This window comes from Carettochelys insculpta, chromosome 5, assembly GCF_033958435.1.
Source record: "Carettochelys insculpta isolate YL-2023 chromosome 5, ASM3395843v1, whole genome shotgun sequence".
In the NCBI taxonomy this organism is placed as follows: Eukaryota; Metazoa; Chordata; order Testudines; family Carettochelyidae; genus Carettochelys; species Carettochelys insculpta.
The window spans coordinates 7,722,921-7,738,191 of record NC_134141.1 but is presented as its reverse complement, the minus strand read 5'-3'; the positions used below and the strand labels follow the sequence as shown (position 1 = coordinate 7,738,191).

General features: G+C 40.0%; 1 protein-coding gene across 2 annotated transcripts in view; it reads right to left on the bottom strand.

The window, feature by feature from the left end:
• FSD1L (fibronectin type III and SPRY domain containing 1 like) overlaps positions 1 to 15,271 on the bottom strand; it is a 48,947-nt gene that overhangs the window by 9,618 nt on the left and 24,058 nt on the right. Inside the window, exons 7-12 of one of the 2 annotated variants that reach the window (XM_074994615.1) lie at positions 11,897 to 12,106; positions 10,572 to 10,670; positions 8,687 to 8,816; positions 7,563 to 7,595; positions 2,446 to 2,546; positions 1,068 to 1,319 (exon numbers count right to left, since the gene is read on the bottom strand). In XM_074994615.1, coding sequence (XP_074850716.1) covers positions 1,068 to 1,319; positions 2,446 to 2,546; positions 7,563 to 7,595; positions 8,687 to 8,816; positions 10,572 to 10,670; positions 11,897 to 12,106 — 825 coding nt within the window. The remainder of the gene's footprint in view (positions 1 to 1,067; positions 1,320 to 2,445; positions 2,547 to 7,562; positions 7,596 to 8,686; positions 8,817 to 10,571; positions 10,671 to 11,896; positions 12,107 to 15,271) is intronic. The other variant, XM_074994616.1, reaches the window with a different exon arrangement.

Genomic DNA, 15,271 nt, shown 5'->3' with positions numbered 1-15,271 from the left:
CCATGCAATGATGGGAGAGGGCACACTCAGTGGATGGCCAGTTGAGAATTCAGCTACAGAAGACATTTCTGTAAACTTTTTTGCCACCTCTGTGGATGCCCTACTTTTTCTTCCTTCCAACAGGAAAAAAAATGGATGTTTGCTTAGCATGGGAGGGGAATGAGGAAAATGCAAAGACCAGCGAGCATATCTGGGATGCTATGGGGATGAGGGAAGCGTGGGATAGGTTCCCACAGTGGGCACTACTGCAACAGTCAATGTTTGCCAATTGAGTGTGGCAGCAATGAGTCGACTTTGAGGAGCACGTGGGGATGTGAGGAGGGTCAAATTCCAACTTATAAATTCGAGAATTACAAAATCGATGTTAATAAATTCAAGTTTCTCATTGTGTAGACACAGCCTAAGTTAGTTCACAGAATTTGCAAGGAAAGAGGAAGCCCAAGGCAGTAAGTCCACGTAACCTGAATTAAGTTTTAGTCTCGGGAGAGAGTTTCCTTAGTACTTGTACATAAAGTATTTAATTTTTTTTTTTTAAATTGTTCTTTCCATTTGGGAAACAACTAAAAGACAATTGGTTAAGCCAAGTTCACCTGGGTATTTGTCAAAATGAGCCAACTATTAGAAGACAAAAAACCAAACAAACAGTGGTATACAATATATTGCCATCAAACAACTGCTTTTCTGTTCATAAACATTCACTACTTAACTCAGATGAAAGGGACAGAATAAGGCATATGTATTTCTCTTGGTTCCAAATTGGATGAACATTTACGATTTTTCAGAAGTCTCCCATCGCATATTATAGCTAGACTTTTAAGATCTAGGTTAGAGAATTTCCAGTGTTCATAACACGTTTTCAAATGGAGCCAGGTAATTGAGAGAGAACGCAAAGGTACTGTCTAAATTTGGTGTCCATCCTCACCATGAAAAACCCATTTTAGTATTGCTCACAGCTTGAATCCTAGGGTCTCCCCACCCAACATGTACACCACACTCCTGCAATTTGCCATCGTAGTACTAATCCATTACTAAATTTCACTCTCTTAAGTTTAACATAAAAAAGTTACCTCCGTGAAAATCACAGTACACCCCTATCCTGTCCGGAACAGGCACATCTAGGGCTTTGGCTTTATTATTGTGCTTTGCAGCAAAGGTGGTTTGTAGCCAGTTGTTGACATGGATACACCAGCTGGTGTTAGTTTTTCCCAGTTGATCAAATTTTCCTAAATTTTTGTACGCTACTCCCACACTGTAGGATTTGCAGTCCTTCTGGGCTCTCACCTCCCAGTAGTGCTGCCCACTTTCAATGGCAGTGTCTCCTGTAACAGATCAGGAATGTAGAGTTATTTTAATTGATACCAGAGCATGCAGGATAGGATACTTCTCACTGGCAAAAACAAAGCCTACTCAAGAAATGCAGTAAGTAAATATATAGATGTTGTAGCCAGTGAGCCTAGAGAAAGACCAAAAATCCAAAAAGTTTGGACACTTAGTAAGCTCAGACATCTTCACCCCTTTCAGAGATGGTAGAACAGCGAGAAGCTGTCTACTGAAAACAGGTATATAATAATATATATAATTGGAGATACCCCTCTCCTAGAACTGGAGAGGACCTCTGGAGGTCATGTAGTCCAGTCCCCTGCCCTCCTGGCAGGACCAAGCACCATCCCTGACATCTATTTTGTCCCAATCCCTAGATGGCCCCCTCAAGGACTGAACTCACAACCCTGGGTTTAGCAGGCCAAGGCTCAAACCATTGAGCTATCCCTCCCCCACAATACAATAAATAAGAGTAATACAACAGGATGCTGTATTAAACAAAACAAGCACACCTTGAGGCTGTTACAACTGACATTATGAAGTAATTAAGCAGAAGTATTTTGACTATCTTGTTACTAACTTTACAGTAAAAGTGTCTCAAATGCTAGACTTTTCCCACATATGTATCTTCAGTTCCTGAATCAGCACAATGACCTCTGTGCTCAGATCTTAAAAAAATATCTGGAATACAGATCCTAGTCTGAGCATAGGTTGAGGAAGTCACTGAGGCTATGTCTACACTGGACTAAGAGTCAACTGCAGATACATCGATTTTTAGCTACACAATTGGTGTAGCGAGAATTGCTTATCTGTGCTTGGCTAACTTGTATATCTATATAGAGGAAGGCTGAGGGGAAAGTTTCTCATGTTGATCTACTTTACTCCTTGCTTCTCACAAGGAGTATGGGGTCGACTGTGACCCCCGAGAGGTTGATCTTGCGCATCCATAATAGATGTTCAAAATCAAACACCAGAAGACCACCATGAGCAGGTCAATTTTCTGTGGTAGTATAGATGTATCCCAAGAAAATTCATGAATTAAAAAGCTACAGATTCTCTGATGGAAACCCAGATGCATCTACGCAGGCTCAACACTAAGCATTAAAGCAAAACAATTCACTTTACCCAACACTGTGTATGATTCACCAGTAAAGCGGTCTCTGCTACCCCTTATCAATGGCGACCTTGAACTAACTGATGTCCTCTTTGGAGACGGTGTGCCACTTCTAGAAAAGAAGAAAATAATTTGCACTTCCATATGGGGAAGTTGATAGACCAGTCAAAACAATGGAGGGGGAAGTTTTATTTCTCTTGCTGGATTCAGATTAGTTTAGGTGAATCATGCCTAGAGTCTTAGGTACTTATGTTGCATTTTCAAATGGCATGCTGGCCGAGCCATTAGCTGCACTATAAACCCTTCTACATAGAAGGGAGCTAGTGATCATGCACAAGGGCTCACAGAGAAGAGATGAAAAAGCAAACAGACATAATGAAGATGAGAATGAAGAGGAAAGCCAGAGACAGCTGAACAAGTGAATGGGAACATAATTTTAAAAAAAAAAAAAAAATTATATATATATATATATATAAAAAATTTAAATGAGCCATCTTTCAAATTACATGCAAGGGGTAAATTATGCCTTGTTTTTTGTTGAAACCTAGAAAGTTTTTATACTGGAAAATGGCTAATGAAAATATGGCAGATCACTTTTTGATATTTAGGCGTATAGGTCAAGCAGATGACAAAATGCTGATATTTATTACAACATAGCCTGGAAGGTCATTGCAAATTTTTAAGTTGCTTGCAGAAAAAAGTAGCAAATCTATATTCCCATTGATAAACCCCATGTGCACATTACTACATTTTTAGAGAAGTTTAAGAATCCAAAAAGCAAACAATGCTGAAGCTGCTCTATACTGTACAATTTAGTGGGCCCGATGCCCAAACAGTACTTCTGTTGGGAACAGAGAGGGAGCTGTGCTAGTCTATATACTATCAAAACAAAAAAGCAGTCAAGTAGCACTTTAAAGACTAACAAAATAATTTAGTCTGTTCTGATATGGCTATGGTCTGAAGAATTGGGTCATGAAAGCTCACCTAATAAAATTATTTTGTTAGTCTTTGAAGTGCTACTTGACTGCTGTTTTGTTTTAATAGTATTTCTGTTACTATAGAAGTTATTGTGTTACATTTCAGATGAAGAAGAAAGTAGAAGACTCAGAAGCTCAAGAATTTAATGCATTAAAGCCACCTACTCAGAACCAAATCAGAACAAAAAACAAACAAAAAAAAAAAAATGCAGGAGGAGTGCGCTCCAGCCTCAGAGCACCCATGGAAGCCAGACCAGTGAGGTAAACAAATGAGGGAAGTCTGGTTTATAGAGGTTCAACCTGTACTTGGGGAAAAAAGATGCCCCATGAAGCCTTTTTTTCAAATAAAGATTCTATTTCACAGGACTGCTGACTATTCTTTCATGTTGCATATGGGAGAGAATGTAAGGAACGTTATAGCCTTTTTAAATGCTTCGCCAACACAGTAACAGAAATTAGGGGCCCTGTACCCAGTAACTTCTTCCCCATGCTCCCAGAGTACTTCCAATAACTCATTTGCAGCATTGAAGCTCAGGGAGGGGACAAGGGGTGGGAACGACACTTGGAGAAGATGCAGGGTAGCTGTGCGGGGCCAGGTGCACAACCCTGTAGTCATGGTGCTCTGCAGCTGCCCTGCCTCTTTTCAAAGCACCCCATTCTGTCAATGCTGGTTCTTCTGCTGCTGCCTGAGTGGACCCTGCAGCTGACAGCAGTAAAGGGACCAGCATGGACTTCCCTTAGCCCAGCGAATTTCCTGGTTTGGAACTGGTAAGGTCCTAGAGGATACTGGACCAGGGAGGCTCAACCTGTACTAAAAGCAAAGCCAAGGTAGGCCTAGGTTCTCTAAATCAGACTTCAACCTATTTCCTGAGAACTTTCTTGTGCTGGAGCATGTTCCCCTTCCCACCCCTCCACTTTACAGTAGTTTGCCCTTTTACTGAAGAAGTTATTTGGATAGGAATCAATATTTTAGAAACAACTTAGTTTGACCAAATATTTTATTGATCTTTAGGTAAGACCCAAACCAAGACTAAAGGAGCATCTCATCACCTAAAGTGAATGTTTTATACAGTGAGACTAAGTTTTTTTTAAAATTGCTTAGTCCAGCACTCCTGATGAACATTAACTCACCACTATTAAATTCAACGTTTTGCTGTTAGTCTAACTCATCTAATCTTGTACTATGTCTTCACCACCAAAATAGATGGTTACACACTAGGAACAGAGCGTACACTACAATGCAACTAGCCAATGTCAACTGAATGGGCTGGGAGATAGTGTTGACCTTGTCAAGCTAATGCTAGCAAGATCACCTGTGCCCGGTTTGCACTCTGATTTTACAATTAAGCAACACTGCAAGTGAAACACTGCAGCTGCTGACAGTGTAGGGTAATGTTTACATTAAACGTCTCCCTGGTTATTTAAAAAAAATTAGTCAATTCCTGTTGGCTTTTGACTTTTAGAAATAATTCACATGGAAAAATGTTCAGTTTATATTGAAATGGCAATATCACTTTAAACAATGCAGTCACTGAATATTGTTACTCTAGTTCATGGCTATAGTTTCAAGGTTCTGGCATTTTGCAAGTAGGTAGCAGTAGGCTTGTCAAATGGCGCTAAAAACATTTTACTCATGTCCCCTGACCTGATATACCTTATGAAGCAGACTTTAATTTGCCAGATGACAAGATCTCATAGCAGCTCCTAAACTGCTTGAAAAAAACAGGAAAGAGGAACAAGTTGGATAAGAGAGTCTTTCCTTGAACCTATTTTACTGGTTAAACAGGCACGTTTGAGCTACAGAGCTCCTCAGGTCAGTTTCAGCAGCAGCAGCTGGTCCAATAAAAGTTAACTCATCAACCTTGCCCCTCTAATATTCAGAGACCAACACGGCTACAGCAAGTGGGTAAAGGATAGAATAATGGTACTTTAAAAGCAGCTAGTAACAGTTTAATCAAACCAACTGAAACAATCAAAAGGCTTCCAATAAATAGTAACAAAAGACAGCATTTTACTTACCAAAAGAAAGGAAATAAGTGAAAGCATGAAAAACAGCAAAGCCAAGAATTAAAGCATATTTTTCAGAGGGGAAAACAATAGCCACAGCAGCATTCCATCCTGCTCCAGGTACACCACTGCTGAGAAGCCAACCGCTTCTGGTTTCCATCAGAAGCAAGTGCTTTGATTTTATTTTCAGCAAGTTAGGCAGAAAGTGTCATGGTCATTTACAGATCAGAATAAAGCAGACGCTATGCAAGTTGAGAATTTTTCACCACCCAATTTTGGGCAAGTTACACCAAATTTTGAAGGCATGCTACTTTATTTTGAAAAAGGAAGTGGGGACAGGGTGGGGGAAGAAATCTATAAATGACCATTTCATCCAACAGTTTGACCATCACCACTTGACTCCAACAGCCTTTAACAGTTCACACAGTACCATTTACTACCTTGGATACAGATTGGTAAATAAGTGCTTAAAATACACTATTCGAGGGTTGCCACACAACTTTCAGTTGGAGGAGTAGGACAGAGGATAAAGTGAGCACAAGTTTGTTAGCTTATTCCTTGCTACTGGACCAGCCTAAAATTTTATTCTTGGGTAATCTTGGAAAGAAAATCCATAACAGGAGGTGGAGCAATAACTTCTCCTAAACCTCCCAGCATGGAGAGCCAGAAAGCTGGTCTAATAGCTTCTGGTAGAATGAAGCCTGCCTTACAAGCCAAGCTGGGTAGGGTGACTCTCCTGAAGAAGGAAAATGTAGAACTAACTAGAATTTGTCTATGCCCTGAACACCTTATGTCCCCTAAGGGAGCAATGCACAGAAATCCAAGAGATAGAACTATTAGTATCTGTCTCTAGAAGCAGTATCAGGAAAAAGAATTTAGGCATGTGTCCTGAAGCTGAAAGGTAAGGACATACACCAGCTTCAGGAGCTGTTTTTCCATGGAATAGATTTTTATTGCTGCTGATCCTCCCAGAAAGTCAGGTTTATAATATGTATGTATAAGTACAGGGAGGGTAGAGAGATACATGTGAGTTTGGGCAATAGTGCGGTTCTATTTTGTGCCCAGGATTTTAACTGATGAAATGACAAGGGAAAGAAAAGCTGAGGACAGAGAATCAGTCTGAAGAAACTCCACTCAGCAAAAAGTCAAAGGTCACAGGCAATACTAATTTAAATACAAAATACATTGACCATAATAGCCCATTCTTCTGGTCACTGCCAGTTTCAAAACAGGCAGAAAAATTTCCCCCTGGGTCAGAAGAAATATTTCCTTCCTTTCAAACTTTTAACTAACAAAACTGAACACAATTTCAAAATTATGTTGTCTAAAAATGAAGTCTTTAGATATGTTTGGAATTTAGGATTTGATTTTACAAAACCATAAAATAATTTGGTCAACCCACATTTCCATTTTTCCCCAAAAAAAATTTGATGAAACCTTTCAACAAATTGCAAAGGTAAAAAGTTCCAGGCCTATCAATACTTTTGATCAGGCAGGTCTGATATCAGGCTAGCTATGCAGACCAGACTACACCAGTCAAGTATTCGGTCTTTAAGGATGCCCAGTAGCTTGGAAGGGAAGAGTGGAAGTGGTTAATCTATATATGCTAACTCAGGTTGGCATGCTACCTGCCTTTTCTATTCCATCTTCAGGTAGGGCATAGAATTCAGGGCTGAAAGCATTAAGGGTTCAAGACTGAGACAATGAACTGAACAGAGACATGAAGAATTAAGGCTGCAAGCTGTTTGGCACAGGGACACTCTGGCTGCGTATCCATTTTAGCACTTATCACAGAGGGTCCTGGTCTGCCTACAGAGTTTCTATGCACAAAGCAATATAAGTTATGTTGACATTGAAACTTGAGCATGTACAGCTCCATTTGAGTCAAAGAATTGTGGCATCTCCCATTTGTCTAACAATGGCAACCAGGGAGGCTGTTCTCCAGAGAATGGGGACTGCATCAACCCTTCCCAGGAATGAAGACTAACCCATTAAATGAAAGCAGAAATTTACTGTCTTGGGTACTGATGAAGGCTGTTGGATGCGCTCAGTTTTATTCAGAGAATAAGCAAGGATTAAAAGGAGAATTCTGAAGATTTTCAAAGCTAGAGTCTAGATCCTAAAACTAGAAGATAGGTTATCACCTTGTATTGTTCTTCAGTATGGTAATCTGGCCGCTGTCGGACAGAAATAAGCAATCATTAGAGGTCACTACTAAAAATTGTACACATTAACTCAAGAAAAACATCTTAACCTCTGAAATTTGTCACACAAGCAGCCACCACCAGCCAGGAAAGCATTCGATTTAATGCTGGTAACAATTTGCATAACAATACATGCACAAATAAGTCTTTACTTGAGAACAAGTGTAAGTTAAATTCTTATTTTCCCCCAGAATTGGCCTTCTCATAAGACTCTTTATTGCACGTCTAACTTCCACAGAGTAATTCTACTCAATTTTCTATCCAACATCTTTTGATATCCTTACTGACTCAATAGTTTAAAATATCCCCATCTCCCTCATCCATCTTCTGTGGTTCCATGAGGCAGCCCAAACTTGAACAGCCTCTCACTATGAAGAGTTCATTGCATTTTTAATTAAGTGGCATGTTACCTATTTCATCCATTCCCCCTCAGGCAGTGCAAGTGAGATTCTCTCAAGCTTGAAAGTCTTGAGCAGTGGTTCTGAAACTGGGATGTGTATAACCCTAGGGGTATATCAACTTATCTAGATGTACACCTAGCTTTTACATCAGGCTTCATAAAGAGCAGGAGTAAGCCTGTACCAATTAAAAATTCATAAAGACACAGTGAGTAGTCTGTACTAATTCTATAAGCTGAAATGTAAGTATGTACAATTAGTTTAATTTTATAGGAAAAACTATGGAGAAAGCAAGCAATTTTTCAGTAGCAGTTTGCTGTAATACCTGGAAGAAGTTTCCTTTAATGTCCACAGTTCCAACCAGACACGTGCCTGGAGATTTTAAGCAGGAATGCAAATTCCCACAGAGTGGAATGGGCAAGCAACCAATTTACTTCCTAGGACATGTCCCTAGTCCAACAACAAGTCAGGTTTACCTGACACCTCCACATTTAAGCATCTTTTATAGAATAATATGGTCCAGGGAAATCAACAGTTCACAGTATGCCAATTCAAAAAATATACTGAACATCTTAAGCACAAACAGTACCATAAAATTGTTTGCCGCTCTACACGAACATTTCAATTAAGACTTCCAGTTACAGATCACAGCATTAATGTTCTCACCTGCCTTTATTTTCTTTCCCTTTTATTTTGTTTTCTTGGCCTTTGCCTCCAGTAGGATCCCACTCAACATAAGAATCTTCAACTTTCAGGTTCAGATGAGAAGACGTACTGTCCAAATTGAAGACAAGTGCTGATGAAAACAAGATTTCAAAGAAGTAAAAAGACATGGATTAGTTCCCCACACTGAAAGAAAATAAGCATAGGAACAGAACAATGCACTATAAAAAGTCAAGTAACTAGTCACGTGTCAGACCATCAAAATAGGATCAATTTCACAGCCATGTAAAAAACATGGACCATGAAATCTGGTCTTGGGTACTTTTACTCTATGACACAATAGAAATTTAATGGAGAGAGCAGTGTTTTCCAAATTGGGAGTCCTGACCTCAGAGGGATTTAGCAGGAAAAGGGTTCACAAGGTTATTTGAGGAGGTTTAGGATTTTGCCACTCTTCTGCAAGGTCAGAGATGTGGACAGATAGCAGCAGTATTTTTCAAGGCAGATAACTGAACCTACATTAGCATCCTTCAGAGCTGGAAATTTCACTATTCAGCCTGGATGATGAGAGATCTGGTGACACTTTTTTTGTAAGTGTTGGCTACGACAGTCTGGTCCAAAAAAGTTGCCCTCCCATTAAATATTGGCTAATGTCTTGCGACTGACGCACACCTCAAAGACAGTAGTGATATTCTGAAACTGTGAGTAAACATTCTGCTCAGACAGCTCAACCACATCCCCCGTCTCTGAAAAGATGTAAAATTACTCTTGATGAATGTGTTCCAAATATAGACCTTAAAAGTCAGAAACAAAAAGACAGACTTCACTTTTTTTTTGATGGGGTATATTACCTAGAAAGTATTCGATAGATTGTTCATTCACTTTTCAGAATATTGTGTGGGGAAGTGTGTGCACCTCTGAGGCAACATCCCTTTGCTCTTTTTCAACAGTTTATTGTATTTAAATTTACAGCTGCCAGCCCTATGACAACCTGGATTTTAAAGTCCAGCAGTGTTTACTGGATTACAAATCAGTAGTGAAATTCTGCATTTACAACTTAGCTATTTCTCCTGAAGTGCTAGCTGTTAGCAATGCACAAGTCAGATCAAGCTGCTTGGTCTTAAACAAAAAAATATTAGCTTAGTATCCAGTATTGTCTGTATGCAATGGCAGGATACAAAGTGGATGTACTTACAGCTTTAGAACTAACTTCCAGTGGATGTATACTTCCCCAAGCAATTGCAACAATTAATCTAACAATTAAACAGCCTTGAGAAGTGCTACAGATTAGATGGGTATTCTTTGATAGCCTCATGGGGATTGCCACAAATCTAGTAGTTCACTATACAAATCCACAAGACTGACTCCTCACATCTGAGTCTGCCCCTCACATCTGAGTCTGCCCAGCAACAACCCTCAAGTGTTAGTGAACAGTGCGGGGGGACAGCTTAAATTATGCAACCAGGTTTATAGGGCCAAGGTAGCTAGGGAGTATAGTGCCAAGCTCTGTCCCCCACTCCAGCAGCTCTACATGGTAGCAAAACCTTTCGTCAGAAAAGTTAGATGTTTCCATAGCCAGTGAATAACCGATAACCAATACTTCAGAAATCCATCCAGCAGACAATGTCAGATGTTGGAGTCAAGAATGGTTACACACCTATGAAAGATCAAGTCAGGTGTTTTTACACAGTAAAGTAATAGGTTAAGTCAGGGTGACTTGTCCCTGTAAGTTCATTCAGGCATGTTAATTTCATACCAAAACCCCCAGCCCCAAGTTTTCATTGCCACTTACTCTCAAGCCAGTCTACTCGCAGCAAAATGCTAAATTATCCTTGGCATTTATGACACTGACCTTCTACTTATTCATGCAAGACTGTCCCCTTTTTACCTTTTGTTTCCAAAGTCACTGGATCAGAGTACTCCCCTGCCACTGCCTTGTTGCAAGCTCTTACTCGGAAATTCATATACTTTGAATCAAATTTCAGTCCTGGGGAAAAAAGAAAAAATGAAGCACTTCAAGTTTGTCATACTGACGGTGATTAGTCGTACATATTTGAGGTAAGACAGCGAACAAGAAGGATTAAGGGTATGTCTACACTACAAAACAAAGTCGAATGTACCCAAGTGGTATTTATAACACTTGATTTTATGAAGTCAAAGTTGAACATCCACACCTGCTCACAACAAAAACACAAACAACTATTGTGTCCCCACTAAAATCAGGGAAGTATGTCTCTTACAGCAGTGCATTTTGGAAACCTACCCACCGTCTCTTGACCCCTGCTGCATTTTAGGATTTTTCTGCTGCTGCATTATCAGAAAAAGTTCCCTGCAAGTGGTTGCGGGAGTGTGATGTCATCATCCCACACTGAACTGTCCTCAAAACAAATGACTATCTTTCAGAAGTCCCCAATGAGATATTGTTTGAGTCATCCGCACCACAGTACTTTTAACCAAATGTGCCATGATAGCACTCACCATCATCTTCCCAGACTGCACTGCCCTCACTTGGAAACCAAAACAGCTAATTTTCAAGAGGAAATTAGGAAAAGAGGGGAAAGCCAGAAGGCACTGGTGTCCAGTGGTTAGCATCAGAAGATAAGGAAAGACTGCCTCACCTTCCAGTGGTTAGGCACTCTTTCCCTACTGAAAAAAAAAAAATCAGTGGTTCCCTTTGGGGGAAACACCCCAAAAAGCCCCCCCCCAACCCCTCTCACAGGGCAGCAAGTCAGGGAGCTCTTACTCCCACATTACCATGTCTGTTTTCCCCCTTATGAAATACAGCCACTGTGCAGCTCCCTTGAGCCACACGCTTTGGGAAAGTGGGGTTGGGGGGGGGGGGGAAGAGGGAGGGCAGCCAGAGGCGGCCATTAGCTTGGTGCAGGCACCAGAATATACATAAGGCCCTGTGTGGGCAGGGGAAGGGAAGGAGGAGCAGCAGCCAGGGACTGCTGTTGATGATCAAGGCAGCCAGCCCCTGAAAAAAAAATGTTTGCCACTGGGGGAAGACCTCCCTCCCCCCCCAGTGACAGCCAGCCCCCAAAAGTCTTTCCCCTGAAAGCTTGTGTCTCATCCAGAGAAATAAACCCAGTAAGTGGCAGGATCTTACCACCACAACTAAGAGGATTCTGTTAGATAAAACACACAAAATTAGCACTCATTGAGTTTCCTCACAAGCAGAAGACTTTAAGAGGGCAAGTGAGCAATCTTTACCAGACAGTGTGTATTCAGTGCCCTTAATATAGTCTATCACCTCCCAGCAGGTTTCATCTTTTACTCGAGGAAGCCCATCAAAATTAGTTTTCCTGTATTCCAATACAAAGTGATCAATTTTGTTGTCTTCTTCTGGCATTCTCCATACTATCGTTACAGTGTTGTCAGCTACCAAACACTCCACAGGGTCTATTTCTGGAGCTTTAGGAACTGCAGAAGAACAAAAAAAAGCAACATTAGAGTTTCAGTTCTTTGTTTCAAAAAAAGCGTTTGCCATCCCAGTGTTGCACTCTGTTCCTTGGGAGCTACATGAGAGAATAAGAAATTGCTGGTAGTTCAGTAGCATTTGTTGTTTTGAGGGGCTTTGCTCCATTATCTACAAATTGGAATTTGAAGATAAGTGAAATATATCCATCTACTTAACAGGCAGAGTATTATGAATAAAACACAAAATTAACATTTTGCTAACAAATGTGCTTTAGCTTTTATCATTCTTGTCCATGTTTTTCTGACTATACAGGTCAGGCTCTCTTTGTACCAACAGTAAAAAATAGAGCTGGCAGGGACTAGCCATTGTAATTTCATGATTGGAATAAGCAAGCAAGAAGAACGTTGAGACTAAGTTATCATAAGGCATTCAGATAAATTTTTACAGGTCACTTTATATAAATATATTTAATGTAGCATCATGCAGCAAGAGAATGCTTCTAGCACTTCAGAAAAAGGTTGGTTTAATAGTATCTTGACACAAGCATCCTTATGCAGATATACAACATAATTACAGAAAATCGTTGTTAACACAATGTGTGTTCACCCATCCTGATTTTGTACACTAAATTCACTCATTAGTAAGTACTTTGTGTTCAACCTAACTGTAGTATCTGTATGCATATTATTTTGTTTTCTGGAGTTTATTCTCCAGCAAAATCCAAGCAACAGGATAAGAGCTAAAAAGCAAACTGGCTTCTCACTGGGGAAAGCATGTTGCCAATTATTTAAAGGTTTAGTCAAACTACTTTGGTTTTTATTTAGTTATCCTCCAGGACCTCTAGCGCCTCAAACAAAAAAACACAAACCTAAATTAAGTTGACAGAAGATGGCCTCATTGTACCCTTCAAGTACTACACAAAAATGTACCTCTTTTCTGAAGTCCTCCTGCATTAAGCTTTGGGTTACCCTCGCACTAGAAATCAAATTCACTCCTTACTCCCCATGAGATAGTTGGCGACACTGCAAAATCTTAACTCTTGACACCAGCTACTCAAGCAAGTCTACAATTTGAAGTAATTTCACTACACTTCTCCCCCTCATACCCTCAACTACAATCCCAAATAAGTCCGAAGCTTGCCTTCTTCTTGACGTGGGAAAGAGGCAGCATCAGAAGATGGGTGCAAGACTACTAAGGGATAGCACAGTCTATTACCACATATAATTTAACAACAAACCCAATCTTACCAGTGGTTCATTTTAATCAAATGGAATTTCCTAGTCTCTACCCCTCCCACCCCGAACAATGTATATGAAGTAAGCAAAATATGGTAAATCACCAATTACAGCTGGAGTTAATGACTGAAAGCTTATTTCATGAATAAGGTGAAACCAAGACCTTTAAAGAGTCAAATTAACCTAGACAGAAAAAAGTATCCATATATATTTCTCTCTCAAAAAGCTTTTTAAACCTACAAATGAAAGTTCTTTACCTACTAATCAACTTCTGCAGTTTTACAGGCAGACCCAAACATACTGCTTGAAATAAGCTTGCTCACAGCCCACTAAGTATTATACTCCCCTGAAGCCTAACACTTGTCAGAGAAGAAGAGCCTACTGCAAAGTCACCATCCAATATGCATTATTGGACTTTTCATATTTAGGTCTCTATCTACATTGCTCAGAGTGCTTCTCCCCAACCCTCCCAATATTAGCCCTATTAATACCAAGTTCTGATTCAAGCTGGTTCTTTCCGCGTCCTGCATCGTGACCAACAGATGCTCTGAAGTCTGAGATCCATAATTACATCATGAGGATCTGTGATCTCTGAAGTATGACTGAAGTGATACCTGTAACAGCACTGCTTTCACTGGGTTATCACAGATGTAGCCAATTAGCCTTTAGTAAGCCATTTTGTTGAGCTAAAAGCTTCTGCTAAATCCTTTGCATCATTTCTAACCATCTGCTCTTGAATGTGAGGACGACTACAAAGTAGTAATAACTTTGTCATTCAAGACAGTAAATACAGGGTTGGGATTTCTTCCACTCCACATAAAACTCTCATTGCAGGCATATGGTTTCATTTAACAAAATCCAAACTACACAGGCATACTGAAACTCCAGGTAAAGTGACCATCAAGCAAAGCTCAGACCAAGCTGACCTCAGATCCCAGTACTGTTCCCAACTGGCTGATCTGGCAATAGGTGTGCAAAAAAAGCACCTGGAAAGCATTAGCAGTATGTGTAGTCACAATGCTCTGGCTTGATATAGTAGGCATCCTTCAGTCTACATACAACTCAAAATGCATTCAGCTTCCCTCAGGTGTTTAATTTACCTACTAGCCATGCTCCTCTTCAATCACCACTGTCAACCTGCTCTCTAGGTAGAAAATTGTAGAAATGTCGACAGATAAATCTAAGCACTATTTTTTTTGTGAAGGTTTTGAGAACGAACGACATTAGAACCCTAATGCTTGTAGCAGCAAAAAAGAGCTTGGGTTACATTCATGCAAACACTTCATAGTGACAAGCTTTCAGTACTATTAAGCTGGTTTTGATTTCTAACGAAGCATTTTTCCCTTCTGACTACACAATAGTAGAATATTTACCAAGTAATGTGGTGACGTGTGTCACTTTTTGAGCTGAACGCTTGGCTACTTAATCACTTTGCCATTCTCTGGTTCAGTGTGCTTGTCCTATATATCCCAAAAGATGGTCAGTTACAAGGACTTCCTTTGGAGCACTCACCACCACTGGAGAGAGACAAGCGACTATTTATTGGGGAATTCAAGCTCTTCACTATGGAAGCAAACACCCTTCTTTTTGCCAATGTTGTAGCACAGCTTAACTGCTATGCACACAAATAAAAAAGTGCAAGTTACAATTTAATGAACGCAGCAGGTGTCCTGAAGTGACTGAAACATCATGGAGTTAAAATGAATTATCTAAATTTCAGCTTGCATTGAAGACATTTCAGAAATCTTTGAAAAATTTTTAGTTTTCCTTTTACCATGTAGTTCCTCTATGCAAGTGAGCCCTAATCAAAGCATGAAAACAAGAGGTAGTCCACTTGAACAAATAGTGCATGAGTGCAGAACACTCACTCCAGTTCTTAGCATAAAATGCAAGTAGCTTCCCATTAAGCCAGAGAGTTGCTCATTTGTAACT